The sequence below is a fragment of the Phaethon lepturus genome, unplaced genomic scaffold (genome assembly GCF_000687285.1).
Source record: "Phaethon lepturus isolate BGI_N335 unplaced genomic scaffold, ASM68728v1 scaffold13517, whole genome shotgun sequence".
Taxonomy (NCBI): Eukaryota; Metazoa; Chordata; class Aves; order Phaethontiformes; family Phaethontidae; genus Phaethon; species Phaethon lepturus.
Window position 1 is genome coordinate 28231 of NW_010552669.1, and position 22156 is coordinate 50386.

The 22156-nt window shown below is 38.5% G+C and overlaps 1 protein-coding gene across 1 annotated transcript in view; it reads right to left on the reverse strand.

Annotated features, from left to right (window-relative positions):
- TMEM131 (transmembrane protein 131) overlaps positions 1–22156 on the reverse strand; it is a 41533-nt gene that overhangs the window by 16382 nt on the left and 2995 nt on the right. Inside the window, exons 3-20 of the mRNA XM_010291292.1 lie at positions 22029–22153; positions 21757–21927; positions 21327–21437; positions 21106–21240; positions 20531–20635; positions 18772–18858; positions 14200–14352; positions 13971–14046; positions 13750–13867; positions 11059–11197; positions 10841–10950; positions 10384–10450; positions 9281–9432; positions 7795–7937; positions 6428–6614; positions 4558–4743; positions 916–1074; positions 7–337 (exon numbers count right to left, since the gene is read on the reverse strand). Coding sequence (XP_010289594.1) covers positions 7–337; positions 916–1074; positions 4558–4743; positions 6428–6614; positions 7795–7937; positions 9281–9432; positions 10384–10450; positions 10841–10950; positions 11059–11197; positions 13750–13867; positions 13971–14046; positions 14200–14352; positions 18772–18858; positions 20531–20635; positions 21106–21240; positions 21327–21437; positions 21757–21927; positions 22029–22037 — 2439 coding nt within the window. The 5' untranslated portion in view covers positions 22038–22153. The remainder of the gene's footprint in view (positions 1–6; positions 338–915; positions 1075–4557; positions 4744–6427; positions 6615–7794; positions 7938–9280; positions 9433–10383; positions 10451–10840; positions 10951–11058; positions 11198–13749; positions 13868–13970; positions 14047–14199; positions 14353–18771; positions 18859–20530; positions 20636–21105; positions 21241–21326; positions 21438–21756; positions 21928–22028; positions 22154–22156) is intronic.

Below are 22156 nucleotides of genomic sequence, written 5' to 3' on the forward strand. Positions count from 1 at the left end.
CGGTGCCTGCTGCGGCATCAGCTGCTGGTTCTGCCGCGTCCCCTTGGCTCTTTTGCCTGCAGCATGAGTCTGAGATGTGGCACCTGAATCCAAGGTAAAGGGGCCCGCTCTGGTCACTGACTGCACGGAAGCTGCTTGTGCTGAAGTCCTGTTAGGTATGCTTGAACTGGTTTTGGATTTGATGTTTTCAACATCAGGTGCATTTCTATTGCTGTGAAGGTGTGCTGCTGCATTGCATTGTTTATGATTCCCTGCACTGGATCGTGAAGACGAACTGCCCGCTCCATAGATCCCTCTGGATGAACCGTGATTAGAATCTGATCCAAGCGGATTCAAGCTGAAAGAACAAGTGTTTAAATATACTCTACAGGGTCTCCATGCTTCCAAGTGAAAAAAGAATCATCATGTGCAAAAGAAACCTTGAACTACACTGTTCTTGGCGTATAACCAACAAAACGCCTAAAACTTGTCTGACAAGCGAGTAGCCTTTGCCATGTTCACTTGCTCACTGTACATGGGAACAAAACGACAGTAACATGACAGTCAATATATATGTTAGAGGGAACACTGAAAGGAGATGATCTTTTTTAACTTAAGACACCTAAGGTAGGAAGTTCTGGCCTGCAATTTTTCTGCAGTCTATACCTTTCATTTTCAAGAACACTAACTGGAAACTTGGCAGGATTTGGTTTTGACTGGTTGGGGGTTTTCTTTCTTTCTTTTTTTTCCAAAAGACAAATATTCCTCATAAAATCCATCTTTTTACCCAAGCCATCTTTTTCTAACTAACTGGGAGGATCTTTATCCATTCACGTGTTATAAAGAGCAGCATTACTTTCTTACTGGCCTTATAACTAAAGAAGAAAAAAAAAAAAAAAGGAAAGCATCCCACAAAAACCCCAAACATATACTTACTTTCCATCAGATGAAATTCCAACTATTCTCCTGAGATCAAGTGGCCTTCCCATATCAAAGGGAGGGTTTGAGGCCTCAAAGGACAGACGTCTTCTAAATGGCTCCCATATTCCTTGAGCTTCTAGATAGGCTGTTCCAATTACCAAGAGAAAGAGTACACTGCAGAGAAGAGAGGCAGTCACCTCAGTATTTCTTAGTTTCAAGCATTTCAAAGTTAATGAATCTGATCACACAAGACAAAGCTGGTATCTTGTACTGAAAAGCTGAAAAGTGCATTCAAACCACAACTTTGCCTGATAGAAATATGAAATACCTAAGTCTGGCATGATAGTTACATCACTAATACTGAGAATGGAAGTTAGATGCAAGCCTGACACACTGTTGCCAAGAATATTAATCAAAGGAAAAAAAAAAAGATAAAATTAAAATATTAAAACGGCATCCAAGTGGTCAGCAGCTCTCACAGCTTGTTGGTGCAATTCCATTTTCAGAGCAGAGACCTTCTGTAGAGAACTATACTGCTGCTCAGAGAAGTGAATTTTAAAAGCATTATTTCAAGGCGATTTACAACTAACTGCATCTGCTGCAATACCGTGTGTTTAGGAGTTCTCCACTTACATAACACACTGCAGTGAAATATATTTTTGAATGAAGCAATAAAACCACTGCAGAGACCTTCACGACAGGGCTATGGATTTCATCTTCTAACAGGTGGGAGTTTCGGGGGGAGGAGACACAATGACAACGACTAAAGCTTGCCTTGCCTATTATACTAGAAAGTTTATAAGAACTTTAAAATAGCAACTGCAGTTTCTGTTCTCTCCCCTGTTCTGACTGCCAGTTTTTCTAAGACAAATGTATGAAAACCAGCACCAATTCACACAAAAGGATGAGATACCTCTTGCTTAATTTTAGCTAAGTAATCTATTTGAAACATCATTTAAGTTTTAATTGTCACCAAAACTACAAGCAACTCTAGAGACCAGCAGAGCTGGTGATAGCTGGTTATCAGTGCTTTTTTCCATAACCAAAGGATTATAAAGGATTCCAGATGCATAATCAGATGCCAGAAGGTAGGAAAGATAAATTTCATCCAAGGCGTTAACAAACAACAGAAAAGTTAAAGAAATAGGGGAATTTTTCAGACAGGCTTACACAACCTTACTCCAAAGAGTAATGCTTGCCTTGGGTCCCACGCCATCAAAACTGGAATGACTTTTGGGATGTAAGGAATAAAGTATAATCTCTTTCACTTGTTATTTTAATTCATGATGCTATTTGAAAGTTTCACAAGAGTGACACCAACAACAGCATCGCATCTCTATCAACCACCATGGCTGCTACACAAACTTGGGATGGTTTTGGTGGGCTGGGAGACACTCTTCCCCCTCAGCCCCACAGCACTAATGCTGGGCTCGCAGAGGTTGTACAGGGGAGCCTGCAGTAAAAGGCCACCTTGAGGGCTTCTGCTCCTCTGCCACTCTCTGGGTAAGGACTCTACTCCCTCAACATAAGTCAACTTCGGTGTTTTGATAAACGAATACCATCTTTGAAATGAAAAAGAAGAAAAAAGCTAATCATGGTTTGTGGTCTTTTTAACTGTACTTTCTGGTTTTGGTGTGGTGGTGGGAGCAGTGGTGGTTTGGGGTTTTTTTGATTTTTAAAAAAATTATTAAAAAAAGAAAAACTTAACTAGCCTGAAGTGATCATGTCATTTAAATTACAAAACAAATTAGTGTGAGGAACACCACACAGTGGGGAGTAACACCGTTTAGACAGCCAAGAATCATCTTGGTACATCCCTCTTTCCCCTCATGGTTTTATCCTGGAGCACGCATACACCTAGTTGTTAAGTTCTTCATAAAAAGGACTGGCTCCTACGTCATGTTTGTACACACCCTATCAAGATGGACTTCAAAACTTGAGAGTCACAAGTACAGTAACAATCCAAACCAATAGCTATTTAGGGAAGGCAACAACAAACACCACTTTATTAAAAACATGAACTAGACAAACTCCTGAAGTTGTTCATTCCAAGAAATTAAGGATACCTTTACAACAGTCTGTAAATACTGTTTTAGTGGCAACTAGCAAACCCCTGTGTGATGGCATCCTAGAAGTTAGAGGCTCTCTGTGCACAGGATCCTTTGAACATTACAAAATGGTTACATTAGGACTCTTTAGTTTGCTGCTAAGAAAGATGTTTTGCACTTGTAGGAAAAAGACATAGTGAGGGAAAGGATTAGTATTCTGTGGACTTCTGCAAAGTCTAGTTAACAAATAAAGTACATATAAAATTATCTACGCAAACTACACTTGTGAGCTGACAAGCATTATTCACTTTGTCAATGAACTGAAGAGAAACTGGTCTTATAAATTTCTAGCAAACATATGGAAGAAAACCACTTAAGTACTTGCTCAGCACTTTCCTAAGTAATGCAATATGAGTTAGGAAAACAAAATTTCCCAAGTGACAGAAGTTTTCCTGTTGCTTAGGAAAATGCAGTTTCCTAAGTAACACTGCATTACTTCGGCAAGTACTGAAGAATCAAAAAAGAAAATGAAGCAGGCTATAACTTTATCTTCTCTATTTCTTTTATCAATCCTACAAGTAAGACAGCCCAACCGAGCACTTACATAATACAGTACAGCAAAATGGAAAAGGCAGTATCTTAATATGAAAAAGAATGCAGGAATATTACATATCTGGGATAATGCTTTGGATTTGCAGCACACAGAGACCACTTCTTCATCACAGGCATCTACAGCAGCAATCCACCTCACACAAAGATATATGCCTAACGCTAACGAAAAAGGAAAACAGCATTTGTTGTTTGCACTTGCTAACTTGCACCGCTAAGTGTCTATGCTAGGGTTTTCTCTGGATAAAGGCAGTGGGGGAAAGTGTCTCACAATCAAGAGATGATCAGGGGCACACTGTTTATAACCTCAGATTTCAAATAAAGATAGGTAGACGCTAGGCTAGGAAAATGCAATGAAATTTTCAACTCCTGTTTTATTAACCGGTCATAGCTAACACACGTCTGTTTGCTGAGAAAAGTGCATTAATATGCTCCTACATAACCCCTGAGGGTGCCATGTGGTAAACAATGCCCTTCAGCTTCTCAGAAACCCCATTATTAGTATCACCAGTTGTCTGTCACATACAAGTGGCAGCAAAGTTAAATTCATCCAAGGCATCTGCTCAGCTCATTACAGTCACTGCCCCATCTCTCTCTAAAGCGCAACACTCCAGAAGGGTGCTTAAATTTCTGTTGGAATTTACGGTTAGCAGTGCTTTAATATCTCATGTGATTCAAGTCTGGCTTAATTATTTATCAAAAACCTACACATTACCAGGGTTAACAGGAGTATGTATCTCACTTAAGGAAGTAGGCCCAAGCAAGAAGTATATTATTTAGTCCTCAGTTTGAGCATAAAGTCAGTACTCCTCAGCCTTAAACTGCTCACGCTCAGCCCACAGTAGCCTGTGTTAAGTTTGTTCTCCTTTTTCACCTCACCCTATGTTATTTTACACCAGTTACAGCACATACTGAATACATACATAACTCTCTGTAACCTGTATTCCAGCAGTGGTACTTCCTGCACGTATACTGGTAAGAACAAACATATACACGCTACCTCATGATTCCTGAGATGATTATGTACAGTGCCAACTCCCAGTTGGGCCTGGGTAGTGCTTCTGCACATGTTGCTAACATGTGATATGGAAGGGAAGCATTCAAGATAAATATGAATTCAGAGCCTCCCGCGGTGATGAATTTTAATTCACGTATGACTCTGGAAGCAGTGAAGTCAGGTGTAAACCTGAAAACAAAGTAAAGCACATTAGAACTTTTCATATGAACAACATGAAAGTTTGAGAGAATTTATGTTTTTCATAAATTACCCCCCCCAACTCCACCAATTACTGCCATGACTGGCACCCCAATATTTATAACAATTAGCCCTAGTAATATGACTAATAATCATCCATGCAATTAGCCTAAAAATACTTATGAGTAGCTTTCAAATACCTCAAGATGTGTTTGACTAAGTTCATAAACACCTATGCTTAACACATCTGATACTAGATTACCCTGATACACCATATGAAGATATAATAACTGAAAGTAAGTTTTGACCAAATCTGTTAAAAGAAAGCTATGAATGCAGTAAAAAAATTAACAGCAGCTGTAAGTAAGCAGTGGAACTGAACATTATGAGAGCTGTAAAGTTTTTAAACATTTCACCTTTAAGTAACAACTGCATGCCTTTTCAAAAACACCACCACTATGTTCCCATCTCATCACAAACTAAGATTGTTGCAGAAATACTAGTGAAGGTTCACTGCCTGCGATGTCTTGTACCTTAGAGAACAGAAGCATCTTCTGAACTTTCTCAATACCATATTCTGAATTGTTAACCTTATACCCAAGCAGTGTTAAAAGATCAGTTTCTGGTGCAGAGATCTTTTGCAATGAAAACTGACATAATTAAACAAACATTATCATTAAGGCAATGGACAAAATATTCAAGACTAAAATGCTGTTGTTGTGGTTTAACCCAGCAGGCAGCTAAACACCTACAGCCACTTGCTCACTCCCCCCACAGAGGGATGGGGGAAGAGAATCGGAAAGAAGGTAAAACTTGTGGGTTGAGATGAAGACAGTTTAATAGGACAGAAAAGGAAGGGAAAATAAAATAGCAATAATAATAACAACAATAACTGACTGTACCAAAAAAGTGATGCACAGTGCAATTGCTCACCACCTCCTGGATGATGCCCAGCCAGTCCCTGAGCAGCAACCACCCCCCAGCCAACTCCCCCCAGTTTATATGTTCAGCATGATGTCATATGGTATGGAATAACCCTATGGTGAGCTGGAGGTCAGCTGTCCTGTCTGTGCCCCCTCCTAGCTTCTTGTGCACCCCCAGCCTCCTCGCTAGCAGGACAGTATGAGAAGCTGGAAAGACCTTGACTTGGTATAAACACAGTTTAGCAAGAACTAAAACATCAGCATGTTATTAACATTATTCTCTTCCAAAATCCAAAACACAGCACTATACCAGCCACTAGGAAGAAAATTAACTCTACCCCAGCTGAAACCAGGACAGCTGTGCATCGTGATGATAATCCTCAGTCTAAAGGCTCTTTTCTACACACTGCAATGCACCAAAACCATACTGAGCCAAATCTAGACCTCGCGTGCATTCACAACCCAAATAAAGGAAATGTATTAAAAAACCATATAGTAACACTATTCCAACTCAGTAAGTTATACTTACTGGATAGTAATAAAAGTAATACTACACTCAGTCATGAAAACTTGAAGTTATTTAAAAAAAAAAAATCAAATAGTGTTTGCAAGAAGAAAGTGTATTAAAAAAAAAACCAAAAACTCTTTAAAAACATCAGAATTTAACCAATGGAGTTCTCCACTGAAACAGAATTTGGTTATACCAAATTCCTAATGTAAGACTCCATTTAGATGTAAGAAAAAACACTTACAATATGACAATGTCTTTAGAGGAATTGGCACTTAGTGCAAACTCATGACAGTTAACGACTTTAAATCCATATCCTTCACATGTATAGCCACTGATTTCCATAGTTTTCACATTAATCTGCAACTGCCCTGTATTTTCCACTTTAAATGTTCTTCTCAGTGTGAAATTCGGTTCTTTGTATTTCATTTCTAGAAAGAAACAGCACAAAGTGGTTAGCGTGATGCTAAACAGATAGCCTTCGCTGTATTTATATTCTGCAGTAGAAGAGAGTTCTGTCAGTATTGTAGCAGGAAAGGGGACTATCGAGGCCCATGGAAATTTTTACGTAATCTGCAGAAACAGATCTCTGAAGCCAGATTCTTATCTCTGTCAAGGTAGGGCACTTGTACACAGCTCCAGAGCACTCTAACTCATCTGGGAAAAACCGCAAACCTCCAAACCTCTGATAGCACTGCCGCCTCACCCAAAAGAAAAAAAAAAAAAAAGAAAAAAGAAAAATCATCTAAGCTGCAAAGTTCTTTGATGATGTACTGCTTAGTGTTCTGGTATTCTGTGAAAAGTCCGAGCATGAGGAGAATTAAAGCTTATTTTTTTGTGTCTTAAAAAAATCTGTGTCTGAGCTACACGTATCTTATTAGCAAAAAATATCCCTAAACCACAACATGTAAAAGGTAATGACTAAGCTTTGCTTGAAGTTTCCTTACTCATCCCTCAAAAAAAGCAAAATAATCTCAGATAATAATTAACATGGCACCTTACAAATATGTCTGGAATTCTGCAAAGTAACAAAACAGATTTTAATACCAGATACAACTAAACCTCTTTTACCAATTCCTTTGGTAATACAGGTACTCTTAGGTGTCCTCCTGGCAGCAAGCCTGGGGCCACAGAGCAGAAAATCTCTGACCCCAGAGTAGAATCTGGCTGGGATTTAATTTTCATCAAGGAACATACCTTATCTTTTTTTCCCTGTTGCCTATGTGCATACAGATTCTGAAGGTGTGAGGGGGAAAAACCAAACAAACAAACAAACACATACACAGAAAGTTGCATCTCCAATCCAATTTTACTTCCAATTGACAAATTAGAGATTATCCTAGTAAATACACTAGGATCTTCACCTCCTCTATTTTGAATTTTAGTGGATGAAGGGCTTTTGTTTCATCTTTCCTAATTTTCACAATAAAATGAAAAAGGTAAAATATTTCATTTTCTGCCTAAATGAAGAAGCAATTTTAATGTATGTAAAGGAATTAAATTTCTGGGGCACTAGAACAGGGGAAAAAAAAATATCCACACACTTCAAGTTGTACGTGTAAAATGTATTTTTTTTTTTCTGTTCAGCTTAGTAGTTCAAGAAGTACTCACTTTCTGAACAGTCTTTTAATAATGCTTCTGTGATTTTAAAGCGTAAAGAACTTCCTGCACCGGGAGGTTTGCCTGCAACCTTCAAGCTCTCAGTAGTTCCTTGCCCTTGTACCATTATGGCATCTATTACAGTCAAATTATTTCTGTGGACAAAGAAAAAGGGGAAACATTCATAAAAGGATTATGCAGGCTACTGCTCCCACAAGCTTCACTAAAGACTATGAAGTTATATCCCAAATCTGGAGGACAGAAATATAAGCAGTTCCACAGATAATTCCCAACACTATGGAAGTAAATAGTGGGGGTATCTAACATAGTGTTTGTAAGACAAAAACCTAAGAAATCACAACATAGTGTACAGATAAAAAAACCCAATGAAGTACTAGTTAAAGTTTATATTTCATCATCATAATATATCACACCTGTTACAAAAGTGAAACAGTTATTCAAACAGAGCTCTCTATTAGAAAGACTGAATTTGCATTGCAGCTTGATTTTTCAAATGGCATCTATAACCTGACCCTACATTCAAGATAGTGTAGTATGTATTCAAGAATTCAAGTCTCCAAATACTGGTGGATGAAAAGCTTGACATAAGCCTGCAATATGTGCTCACAGCCCAGAAGGCCAACCGTATCCTGGGCTGCATCCAAAGCAGCGTGGCCAGCAGGTTGAGGGAGGTGATTCTGCCCCTCTAATCTGCTCTGGTGAGACCCCACTGGGAGTCCTGCGTCCAGCTCTGGAGTCATCAGCACAGGAAAGACATGGACCTGTTGGAGCGGGTCCAGAGGAGGGCCACCAAAATGATCAGAGGGATGGAACACCTCTCCTGTGAGGACAGGCTGGGAGAGTTGGGGTTGTTCAGCCTGGAGAAGAGGATGCTCCAGGGAGACCTTCTTGCAGCCTTCCAATACTTAAAGGGGGCTTATAGGAAAGATGGGGACAGACTTCTTAGCAGGGCCTGTAGCAGTAGGACAAGGGGTAACGGTTTTAAACTAAAAGAGGGCAGTTTAGGCTAGACAGAGGGACGACATTTTTTATGATGAGGGTGGTGAAACACTGGCAGAGGTTGCCCAGCAAGGTGGTAGATGCCCCATCCCTGGCAACATTCAAGGTCAGGTTGGACGAGGCTCTGAGCAGCCTGACCTAGTTATGTTATATCTTACATCTATCTAAGATGTCCCTGCTCACTGCAGGGGAACTGGACTATATGACTTTTAAAGGTCCATTCCAACCCAAATTATTCTGTGATTCTATGATAAGTATAACAGTATATTTATATTAGAAAGTATGTACTGAATACAGTTTAACTACTGTAAAACATATCACAATTACACTTAAACTAAATCTGTCTCTTGACACATGATTCTGTAATTATACCTGTAAAAGTGACAGTTTCTTACTGACACCTGATCACAAGTATGATCATATATAAATAAAAAACATCAGAAACAACTCACACTCATTTTGGAGATATCTATCATACCTGATAACAATCAACGATGAAACAGTTTTATTAAGAACTGGAGTAAACTTTACTTTGACAGACTTTCTCTCACCAGGTTTTAATATTAGGCTTAAAACTGAATGACGAGCCAGGCTCTTTGTAAGTCCTACTGTGCTCTGTAGTGGCTGGACCTTTAGAGAGTAAAGAAAACAAAGTAACACTTTTAAAAATAGGAACTTTTTACATATACTTGACAGAAGAATTATTTTAGCTAGAAAACTGGTCTTGTCATCAGAAGTGTACTCCCCAGTGACATACCGGGTTTTTTTAACCAGAAAGTCTGATAGCACAAGAATTTCCCTACTTAGTAAATCATCTGTGTTTATTAAGAAGCAGAACCCAGCAAGACAGAACTGAGCTAAACTACACCCATGTGAATTCATAAAGCTCACACATAAAGAACAAAGAATTTAGAAGTTCTTAAATGTGTATTTTAAACACAAAATTATCATTAAGCCATTATGTAGCATCTTCTATCCTCAATTTTTTCCACTGTTAAAACATTTTTAGAATGTATAAAGGGGAAAAAGTAAACTTAAAATGGAAGAACTATTGAAAGAGAGTGTATTTTGCCAAGTCTGTCTTTAGATACTGTGCAAGCATAGAATTGCTAATCGAAAACAAACTGCAAATGGAGGGGAAAGGCATATACTGGATGAGAAAAGAAAGTGTTCAGGATGTGGCATGCTCTATATGAAAAAGCACGCACTCAAAGGTTGTCCACAAAACTCGAATCATTTAAGATAAAGAACAAAGCAATGGAAAACTCAATACTTTACTAATTTTAGAACTAGCAACCACTACACTGAAGAAAATAAACCTGTATCAGTATGAGAATGAATAAATGCAGTTTTCCTGTAACTTCCACAATCCTATTATAATGTAAGCATACAGAAAAAGTGACATTTCAACTGTTACATTTGAAAAAATATTACTTTTCCCAATTCCGTGAAAATACCCATCAGAAGCATCACGTCTTTCACACGTACTAATACCTAAACTTGAAGACGTGCAATTGAACTCTTATTAAAACATTAAGATATCCAAATTTAAAAATCTAAAGAACGTATTGAAACACTTACGCAATTTCTGAAGACCTGGAACTCTAGAGTCCTCAGATTGAAATTAGTTGGCTTGCTCAAATTAAACCTGAAAGACATGCAAATTTTTTTCTCCCCACCGATTAGGGAAAATAACGACATAATTGCATTTCAGGATTTTAGCACATACCAAGAACTTACAATACAACTCAAACAACATGCAGCTGAAACAATAACTTGATTTTTCTTAACCCGACCCCCAACCCTACACCAAGTCAAGGAAGAAATGCAAACATCTTTTTAGCTTAGCAAAAAATACAGATGTGCATTCAATGGCAATCAGCCTAGATGCAGTTCTCAGCTGGTCTAATGATTCAAATTCTAGAAGTGGCCAACACTGTAACTACCAACACAGCTGCCAAATACTGCATGCATTTTTTTGTCAAATGCATTTTCATGTAGAGTGAGAACGGCCTAAGTACTCTAAAACAATACTTACCGTTCTAACATTTTATCAACAAAGGCGGATGGGTTAGAATACAGAGCTACAGGAAGGAACTGAATATACACAGGAACATCAGCTGGGTTTTCTAGAAAAATTTCTTCTTCCTATTTAGAAACACAATTTTTTTAAAGTTTACATTAGCATTAATGTAATTAGAAATACCTATTAAAATTCAGTCCCCACAAAATGTTACTATCAACAAAATAACTTACTGATGAACTGTTCGTATTGGTAAGAGGGAAGCTGAGATGGCGTGGTGAACTAAGTATGGAAGGCCAGGCCATTTCTGCTGTAATTTGCAACCGGACATCCTTCTGAAGATCTGTGTCTACTTCAAATACAGCATTCAGTCTGGAGGAACAGTTAAAAACTTACTTTACAGGAGTAAAATAGGAAAAGCCTGGAAAAAGCAGAGGGCTTACAGGCACCCTGAAAACAACATTACTTTGAGAAATAGCATGGTACATTATCACAGAATCATCGAATAGTTTGTGTTGTAAGGGACCTTTAAAGGCCACCTAGTCCAACTCCCCCCTGCAATGAACAGGGACATCTTCAACTAGATCAGGTTGCTCAGAGCCCAGTCCAACCTGACCTGGAATGTTGCCAGGGATGGGGCATCTACCACCTCTCTGGGCAACCTGGGCCAGTGTTTCACCACCCTCATCATAAAAAAACTCTTCCCTCTGTCTAGTCTAAATCTGCCCTCTTTCAGTTTAAAACCGTTACCCCTTGTCCTACTGCTACAGGCCCTGCTAAGAAGTCTGTCCCCATCTTTCTTACAAGCCCCCTTCAAGTACTGGAAGGCTACAAGAAGGTCTCCCTGAAGCCTCCTCTTCTCCAGGCTGAACAACCCCAACTCTCCCAGCCTGTCCTCACAGGAGAGGTGTTCCAGCCCTCTGATCATTTTGGTGGCCCTCCTCTGGATCCGCTCCAACAGGTCCATGTCTTTCCTGTGCTGAGGGCTCCAGAGCTGGACGCAGGACTCCCAGTGGGGTCTAACCAGAGTGGAGTAGAGGGGCAGAATCACCTCCCTCAACCTGCTGGCCGCGCTGCTTTGGATGCAGCCCAGGATATTTATTTTTCAATATTATATTTATATGCAATTAAAAAACCCCACCTGAGCTCTGCCCATATGTACTGCTACTAAAAAGCACAACCGAAACCACCAAAACATGCTATAGTCGACCAACCCAAAGATTCTAAAGATCTTCTCTGTTAAGTATTGTTGTCAACATCAATCCATTCTAAGTTCTGTTATGGCCTATTTATGGATAAAAGGTGAGCAGAAAAGTGTGGTTGGACTTATGCACTGCCTCACAAATCTTTTGGTATTCGCATTTCTCTTAAATCACTGCTCTCTGGACAGCAAGACACAAATTTTATCTTTCATTATGAAGTGCCCAGCTCTCACTATTGCAGAAACAAATTTTGAGAATATAACTGAGCTTCGGGTCAGTAAGAAAAGTAACCTAAAATATATTTGTTGATTTGCAAAGATATAAACACTAGAAAGGAAAAATATCAGTCCTGCTACCATCTGTTTCCAATACAACATCCAGACATCCACTATCCAGAAAACATTGTCTCTGCACATGTGTAATGTACAGTAAATCCATACATGTACTCTAGCTGCAATGGATACATGGGAGTATGTGCCTGTACTCCCATGTAACAAATCTAAAGCAGCTACTATTTCCATCTGTGAATGAAGTTCTTTGCTATCAACCAACCTCTAAAATATACTTGATTCCTGTTCTCCTACCAGCTTTCCACCATGAGCTGGAACAAGACTCACAGTATTGAGTTCTCCAGTCAGCGAAACAGATGAAACACGAGACTTCAAACCTAGACAAGTATTTTTGAGAAACTCCAAATGCCCAAGTCAGAACACCTCCGCATTCAGAAGCGGCAGTTTCTCCGTTGCTGAATGCTACCTTGGATACTCTCTTTAAAAGCATTACATATTCTAGATAATATATTACATTAAATAATAGCATTGTATATTCTAGCTAGAACTGCTACTTATTCAGAAGCAGCTTTTTAATAGAAATTTCCTTTACTGTCACCTCACTGTAGGTGATAGGGCATTCTTGAAAGTTAACAGTGTAGCTAAATAGAGGATATTGTTTAGATAAAATTTGTTCAGGAGTTATTAATATATCAGCATTATAACAAAAACGTGATAAAGGAGGTATGCTTTTGTTACTTTATTTAGCTACATACAGTCATTTTGTTTCTCCATAAACACACACGCCTTTTTTGAAATAGTCTGGATGCGATCATCACAAAAGACACATGCACCTTCTGATAATGCTAACTTATGTCTCTTGGAGATTAAATCATTTTATGTATGAGAAGGCAGATGTTTAAAAGGTATATAGAAGCCTACAGAGTTTGCCTTTTTCTAAATATTATACAGGAACCATTAATCACCTTCTATTTAGCAAATCCCAAGGAAAATTACCAGACAATTTGATAATTCACTGAAATGCAATAATCTCAGAATAGCAGCAAAAGAAAACCTTATGAAATCTTAGAGGGATATGGAGGTTACTACTTTAAAACAGATTAAGCAGGGATACTGCACAAACAGTATAATTTCTTTTCAGAAATTTTTGCAGAGTAGAGACTGCCTTGCTGCTGTCATCTTTTCAAGAACTGCAGCATACTCCAGTGATTAGTAACTTTCAGTGTTGTGTTTGACTTGAGGAAATTATCACTGTTTAAATTTTAAAATGTTCTCTTTAAAGGTTTTGCAGAGAAGGCCAAATAACTCCTTCTTGGCCCCCTTTCAAAGAGCACTACAATATTAACAAAACTTGCATTTTATAAGAGCACACATAACACAAAATTATCTAGTGATTTAAGACTTGAGGAAGTAACAGGGATAAAATACTTACCTATGGCTTGTGTTCTCTTTTATTTCTGTCCATCCTTTAAATAAGTACTCGTGCAAATCCCAGTCAGAATCCCATGCATCTTCTTGCATTGCTACACCATGCTGAACTTTAGATTCCGCTTTAAAAAATAATGGGTTTTTTAAACTCTTTATGTAGTATCATTGCTTAAGGAGAAGAAAACTTTTTTAAAGATTTTCATAACAAAGTTGAAGGTTACTTACATTTAGATAGAAAAGGCAATCCTACATAACAATGATCTCCACATTGTAAAGCAGGATCAAAATAAATATTTGCAATCTGCAAAACAGGTAACAGCAGACCAATTAAGAAACAGCAAAGTAAACCTAATTACCAAAGAAAAAAGAAAGACTTCTGATGACCACAGCAGCTTAACATACACTATACATAAGGGAGAACTTGTAAACATGTAGAAATAAGACATAAACAAACCTTTGATTTTTTTCCTGGCTCTAAATCTTCTTTATTACTTCTTAACCTCTTATAATAAAACCTTACATCTTCTGACAGGGAGCGTATGTGTTGTATTTTCACTTTCTGAGAAAAGGAGTTCATAATGTTCAGGCTCTGGTGAACCACTTTCCCCTAAAGAAAAGAAAGGATAAAAAAAATCTGCAATATATGCATTTTCCCTAGCACATGTATTTTTTTTATGCAGACTGGTAAAGACCACAGCAGAGCCAAAATGTTAAATTGAGATTTTTAGCTATGCTATCTTCTTTCAAAAATGCCACTTGTAACACTTCAAAGTAAGTTTCTGTGAAGTTCTATTCTTTTCTCCATCTGCTTCCAAACACAGTTCATCCCTCTTTCAAAATTAAGTACACCTTAAGTGTCTTGAAAAGCTAGGCCAACAGTTCTGCTTAATCCAAGTCATTAAGGTTGGAAAAAACCTTTAAGATCCAGTCCAGCCATCACCCCAAGACCACCATCCCCACTAAACCATGTCCTGAAGTGCCATGTCTACACGTTTTCTGAATACTTCCAGTGATTGTGACTCCACCACCTCCAAATCATGTTTAAAAAGTACCAGTGGAGGAAAGGCAAGAGAACACTTTCTCTGAGACTCCTATTACAAAAGGGAAACAAGCTTCTTGTAAGAGTTCTAGTACATAGCTGCTAGTAATAAGAAATAACCTGAAAGGATCAGCAGAGTGAAGCTGTAGATTACAAATACTACGGGTGACAGAGGGCATTTAAAAACATAGGTACAACCCCCCTTCTCACTCCAATCAAATTATGACACTAGGCACTAAAATTACAACATTTAAAAAGAAAACTCTGCAAGTTTTTTCCCCACACCTTTACACCCTGCCTCCTCTTCTGAGCCAAACATCATTTTACCTTTTAAGCATAGAACATGTAGTTTAATTGTTTGTCAGGATCAGAATCATTACAATGCTCAAGTTCCCCCCCTGCCCTCACTTGTAAATCAATGATTCTGTGGCCATGTTTTACACCTTATGTCAAAAACCAACCCTGACAAGCACAGACTACATGATAAATAAAAAACAGAAGAAAGAGAAAAAGCAGAACTCGGGACTGGTGACAAGATTTCAGATTTATATAAAATAAATGAACACAAGCAAATTTAAATACCCAAGACTAATGAACACGACTACACGCTTTCATGTTCCCCTTAAACCAAAACCTCCAGCTTTTTAAAAATTTCTCTAAGGTAAGGACTGTCGTGGAGAGTCAGGAGAGATGCACTTTTGCAGGTTTAGAACTGACTGTGGCCTCAGGAAATTGTCACATACTATAACAGTCTCTATGGTAGCAACTGCAGAGGGAAACAAACTACAAGAATAAATTTCTCAACAGTATAGTCCTGTTAAACTGAATAGGAGGTATTTCTGAGCTTCATCTATGGAATCCTATGAGTAACAAACTGCCATCAATTGGGCAAGATAAAGGTTTGTTAAACTCTGTAGAACAAATTAACAGTATTTTACCAAGAACCTTACGCCACATTTAGACATGAAACAACAGACAAGGGAAGATGACTTTACCCATCAGTAAAAAGAAAAATAGAACAATGCTATTTAGCATACAGGTCCTCAAAGATCAGCTTTGATCAGGGAAGAGTGGAGAGGTGCCACTGTGAGCTAAAAATGCCATTATAAAGCAGAAGTCAATACAGCTAAGATCTGTTTAAATCAAGACCCTGATATTTACAAGGCCTGTATACACTGTTAGTGTATTGCTGACAAACTTTGACAGAATACCAGAAATGAGACTTAGGTGCAAATACACTAAAATTACAAATGGAGACAGACAGCACTGGGAATCGGGCAGGTGCAGGAGAATTACGTTCTAGGTATGAACTGAAAACAAGTGTTACTAAAATTGTAGCACCTTATTCCTGGATGTTATAGCTGTCAAACTTCTCGACAAGGAGAACTGATGCTATTTTAGGCTTATTTTCATAAGAATTGGAGGCATTACAGAATAACCAGATGTAAGAGTATCATGAATTCAGTGACCACAAGGGCTCAGTATTGGGGTGAGTTCTGTTTAGTATCTTTATCAGTGATCTGGATGAGAGGATCGAGTGCACCTTCAGTAAGTTTGCAAACAACACCAAGTTGGATGAGAGCGTTGATCTGCTTGAGGGTAGGAAGGCTCTGCAGAGGGATTTGGAGAGGCTGGATTGATGGGCCAGCTGTACGATATTCAACAAGGCGAAGTGCTGGGTCCTGCACTTGGGTCACAACAACTCCATGCAACACTACAGGCTTGGGGAAGTGCAGCTAGAAGGCTGCCTGGTGGAAGAGGACCTGGGGGTGCTGGTTGACAGCCGGCTGAACATGAGCCGGCAGTGTGCCCAAGTGGCCAAGAAGGCCAACAGCGTCCTGGCCTGTATCAGGAATAGTGTGGCCAGCAGGAGTAGGGAAGTGATTGTGCCCCTGTACTCAGCACTGGTGAGGCTGCACCTCGAATCCTGTGTTCAATTTTGGGCCCCTCACTGCAAGAAGGACGTTGACATGCTGGAGCGTGTCCAAAGAAGGGCAGCGAAGCTGGTGAGGGGTCTGGAGCACAAGTCTTCTGAGGAGCGGCTGAGGGAACTGGGGTTGTTTAGCATGCAGAAGAGGAGGCTGAGGGGAGACTTTATCGCTTTCTACAACTACCTGAAAGGGGGTTGTGGTGAGGTGGGTGTTGGTCTCTTCTCCCAAGTAACCAGCGATAGGGCGAGAGGAAATGGCCTCAAGTTGCTCGAGGGGAGATTTAGACTAGATATTAGGAAAAAATTATTTACTGAGAGAGCGGTCAAGCATTGGAACAGGCTGCCCAGGGAGGTGGTGGAGTCACCATCACTAGAAGTATTCAAAAAATGTGTGGATGTGGCGCTTCAGGACATGGTTTAGTGGGTATGGTGGCGTTGGATTGACAGTTGGACTTGATGGTCTTAAAAGGTCTTTTCCAACCTTAACATTTCTGTGGTATTTGTTCATGGCCCAAAATGGAACAAAATATTTTGATGTGGCATTCAAGAGAGACCTCGATCTGCCATTGTAATATAAATTATGATACAGAATATAGAAATTGCTTTATCTTTGGTGGAAGAAAGTGAAACGGACCTCTAAGTTATTTCAGTTTATCAAAGGCTTATAGAGCACTTCATAGATGAAGTTACAGATACAGGAGTCAGTGTAATAAATACCCCTATATGGTGAGGCCATATAGTCAAATAGGAAACATAGATCCTAAAGAAAAAAATAACATATGATTTTGCCACTGTAGGCATGACCGTTTGACCTCAAGAGTAGCAAAAGACTTCAGAACAATTGGTGAAGTAGATCAGACGGGAGATGGAATGGATAATGGGGCAAAGGTAGCAATGATTTACTCAAGTCCGGCAGACTGACCTATCTTTCTCCTATGAGACCTACTGCATTACTGTTTTGAAAAATTTGTCATTTATCTACTGGACATGAGGTAAAACATTTGATAAAGTGCTAGTGAAAAACTACTATTTAAGAGTACACATATTGTAATATAAGCAGTAGATACTAAGGAGCTATAGGAAGAGGAGGCTAAAACAGACAGTGCTCTATGACAGACAGAATATGGAGAACAGAAAAAGAAACAAAAACCACTTCCACCAACATACATGGAGTTAGTTTTATCCTTTCAGAAAACTGCCATCTGTAGCTCCTTTTGCTACTCCCCCGCCCCGTTTTCAATCTCCCTCCCTATGATTTTCCATCATATTACATTCCCCACTCATCAGAAAGTCACATGAAGTTCAGACTGCAATGAAATACCAATTGCAAAGTCAATATGCCTTAACTGCCCACGCTTCCATGGTTATGCTGAATGCCAAGTGAGAAGAAAGTACTATCTGGTTAATAGCTTGCTGCTTGAGTCTGTAGGCCTGAGCAAAGAAGCTGCTTTCAGCATTCACTGAATAAACACTACTGCAGGAGCAGGGATGAAAACAGCCATTACATACTTTTACAGAGAGCTGTAGAGTCACACAGCTTTCTTGCTTTCCTGTTCATGTACTCCACCACGTACCCTTGAGAAGATCTGCTTTCAGTGCGGAAACAACACAATAATGCTTCCACAGAGATCAAGGACTTCTTATACTAAAACATCACTTTACTAGCTGACTTTGGTCTTTGGTATTACACTTCAGGAATTTAAAAAACGCATTTGTGCAATTTAACCCCTCTTACTCTTTGTGCTAATGCACATGAATTGGTAATAACCAAGTGACCACAGCTACATTAGAAAGAAGCTGCAAAGAATCAGGTTTGGGATCATATCGGTATTCCAAGACCCCATTTAAGCGGGCAGTAGAGGAGGTAACTCATGCTTGGGACACATGAGGGGAAAAAAAACCCAAAACAGCAACAGACTGAATCATAACAGTTCAATAGCACAACCTCTCCAGCAATTTGACATGCAACAATTCACGACAGCAGTTTCTCTTGAAAAAGACAGATAAATAAAAAACACGGCAAGAAAACATTTAATGCTATGACCCAACTTTCTTACTGGAAAAGAAGGTGGAAGAAACACATGTTTTGGGGAGCAGGTCAGCGAGCCAACAGCAATCACTGCCTTCACTGGTATAGTTAAAATCTGGGGGGAAAAAAAAAGAACAAGAAAAGTTTAAAAAAAAAAAAACTTTAACTCCAGCCTTTAAACATCTTCCTCTTTTAAATTGCACAGAATAACAAAACTCTGAAATTCTACAATTAATGTAGTTGAGCTTTATATACACATTTAAAACATGGAGACATGAATTAAGATTTCAACACATGATATTCAGAACAGTCACTCCATACTGTCAGGAAGCACACCTTTGCTCAGTCATACTTAGAATCATTCTACATGGAACACAAAAGCACAGTAAAAATCTAAGCTCTCTAATGGGGCATTACATAGGTCTCACTAATGGGGATTACTTTGTTGGAAAACAGGAGGATAACACCTTTAAAGTAAATGAGTATGAGGGAAGAGGATGTACTGAACTTCTCAAAAAACATTAGAAGTCACGGTTAAGACCTTGAGATAGATGTAGACTTTGAAAAATAAGTGTGGAAGGGATGGCAGTGAGATCCTTTCTGTGTATTATTAAATCTACCAATACAAGTAGAATAACTCTAAGGACCAGCAAGAAAATAAAATGCTTCAGACTCTATAACTGAAGGGTCACATACATGCATGGACATATTAAAAGAAAGCTTAAAATCTCAGATAACTGACAGAGATTAGGAATTTCCTTTTTTTCCAGCTGCATCAGAAACTACACAGTAAGCTTAAGCTATACAATTTTCTGACTTCGTAAGCACAGTGTACCACCTTTATTTTTTTTCTACATATATCACCTAAAGATATTAAGTACAGATTCCATTATGTATTAGAATTTCTCTCTTCTGAAAAATAATTTATTAACAGGAAAGGCATATGAAGTTGAGAATTAACTGGTTGTTCTTTGGTTGTTTTTTTCTGTGCGTGTTTTTCTGTTCTTAATCATTTTAAACTTAAGAGAGAGTAGATTTAGACTAGATAGAAGGAAGACATTTTTCACAATGAGGGTGGTTAAACAGTGGTACAGGTTGCCCAGAGAGGTGGTAGATGCCCCATCCCTGGCAACATTCCAGGTCAGGTTGGACGGGGCTCTGAGCAACCTGATCTAGCTGAAGATGTCCCTGCTCACTGCACGGGGGCGTTGGACTAGATGACCTTTAAAGGTCCCTTCCAACCCAAACTATTCAATGATTCTATGATTCTTCTCTCCCTTACTAATCCTAGTGTAAGAACTCTGTTTCATAAGCTGTCAGCAAACTGCAAGTTCTCCAAAACAACTTTCACATTGGGTTTTGAGAAAAAACCTCCAAAATTATATCTCAATTTCAGTAACTGATAACGTACCAAAAAGCACGTTGTCAGCATGTGTTAAGCAAAAAAGACCAATGTACTGATGCTTTGAGGATGTGTCAAGTCATTGAAGAACCCATACATCAAAGTATTAGGTCAGATTTAAATGAATCTGAAAGCCAGATGAAAATAATAATGAAAATCATTCTTCATTCCTTCAAAGAAGACACAGTGTAAGTAGCAATATTGTCATCTGATGCAGGGTTTAACTTGCAGAGATAACCTGACCTCCAGAAATCAATTCCATCTCAAGTTCTCCCTGATACTGCAATCTGTCCACTAATACAACTCTCAAAACTTCACACTTAAAATTTAACACATAATTTAACATATAATTTGCGCAACACCCATGAATATACAGTAAACATACCTCATAATCTGTCGTGATTTGTACAGCTCCATCATGAATTCCTTCAAGTTCTTTCGCTGTTAGTTTTACTCTAAACACAGCATAATAACCCGATGCTAGTATTGCCTGTAAATGGTAGAAAAAGTCATCCACTGTATTACATTATAGAAAGAAATGTCATTAAAAAAACCCATACCCAACATTCTCTTGTGTCTTTAAACTGAATCAAAATCCTTTTGAAACAACTGTCAGTGGTAAAAAGAAAAATTCAAACACATAAGTTACTAACACAAAAATGAAGAATTCCTTGAGGTGGTAAGTTCCCCTCTTCCCAGATAAATGATGAGCATCATCTGAGGGCATGGAGGTTATTGTTTATGAAGTTTCCCCTTTCAAAATCTTACCAATCTGAACATAATACTGCTTCTCAAAATAAATTTTAAAAATACTACATGCTTTATCATACTCAAATTCAGACAAAAATTAAGAATTCTTACCCTCTCACCCCTGTTAAAATGAAACTGCAAGAGGTTGCACAGCTTTGTCTCTTCGCCCTCCAACTCCAAATTAAGCAATGGATTCAAAGGATTACTTACTGAAGACTGATCAGATGCACCAGCATTCTGTAGTTCGTGGTGGTTTGCAATTATTGTTGTTCTGTTTCCCTTTTCAGTTGTTAGAAGTTCTATGGCCAAACCATCCCCTATAATATGCCAACTTTTTATAGCCAGCTTAAAAAGAACAAAAGGTACTGTTTTCAGTAACACCACTGACGTAAATTTTTAAAAAGGCAAACTGAAAATAATTCCATCCTTACCTCTATCGGATTGCTGTTGATGACTGCAAATAAAATGCTAGTAGCTTCTGTTGCACTCAATATGCCAAAATCTATAAACCGTTCCTCAGTTTTTGGAGGCAGTACAAAGTACTAGAAAGATTGATAAAGGTATTTTAGCATAAGTTAAATATAAAATGTGCTCAAACTCTAAGCTCATTAACAAATAAGTCTAATACAACAGTACCGTGACAATCTCAAAATTCTATGTATTTTCTATGTAAAACTAAAGGGAACAAGAAAGAATTTTTCAGCAGTAACTGAACCTGTTTAAGGAAAGAACTGGTAAAATAACGTTTAAATTAAAAAAAGCCATTCTCCCACAGAAGTAGAATAAAGAATTAAAAACAGTCCTATGAAGTCTGCCTCTAATTAGACTGAAGTAGCTAGAAAAAAAAAGGAAAATACTTACATCTAGAAATCCTGTGTATGCTCGGACAGGCAGGTGAAATTTAGAAGCATTGGTGATAAGTAAAATATTATTATCTATATGAACAGATGATGTGGAAGGCATAAAATGAAGTGTAAAAATATATCTGGATTCATTAGGTGGAATTAAGACTGGTTTGCTGAAGTTCTGGACCTAGATCAGTGAACAATGAAGATCAATGTTACAATTTAACAAAGAGCAGCACATTTAAACATTTACTATTAGGTAAAAACATCCACTGAAATGGCGCTTACTTTAAACATTGGTTTTGCTTCCTCTGGTAACACAACATCATGTATAAGGACTGCAAAACTGAACGTGTTTGTTAGATAGATCAGTCTTTCCACGGAATCAGCAGCACTGTCACGGATGTGAAAGAGTG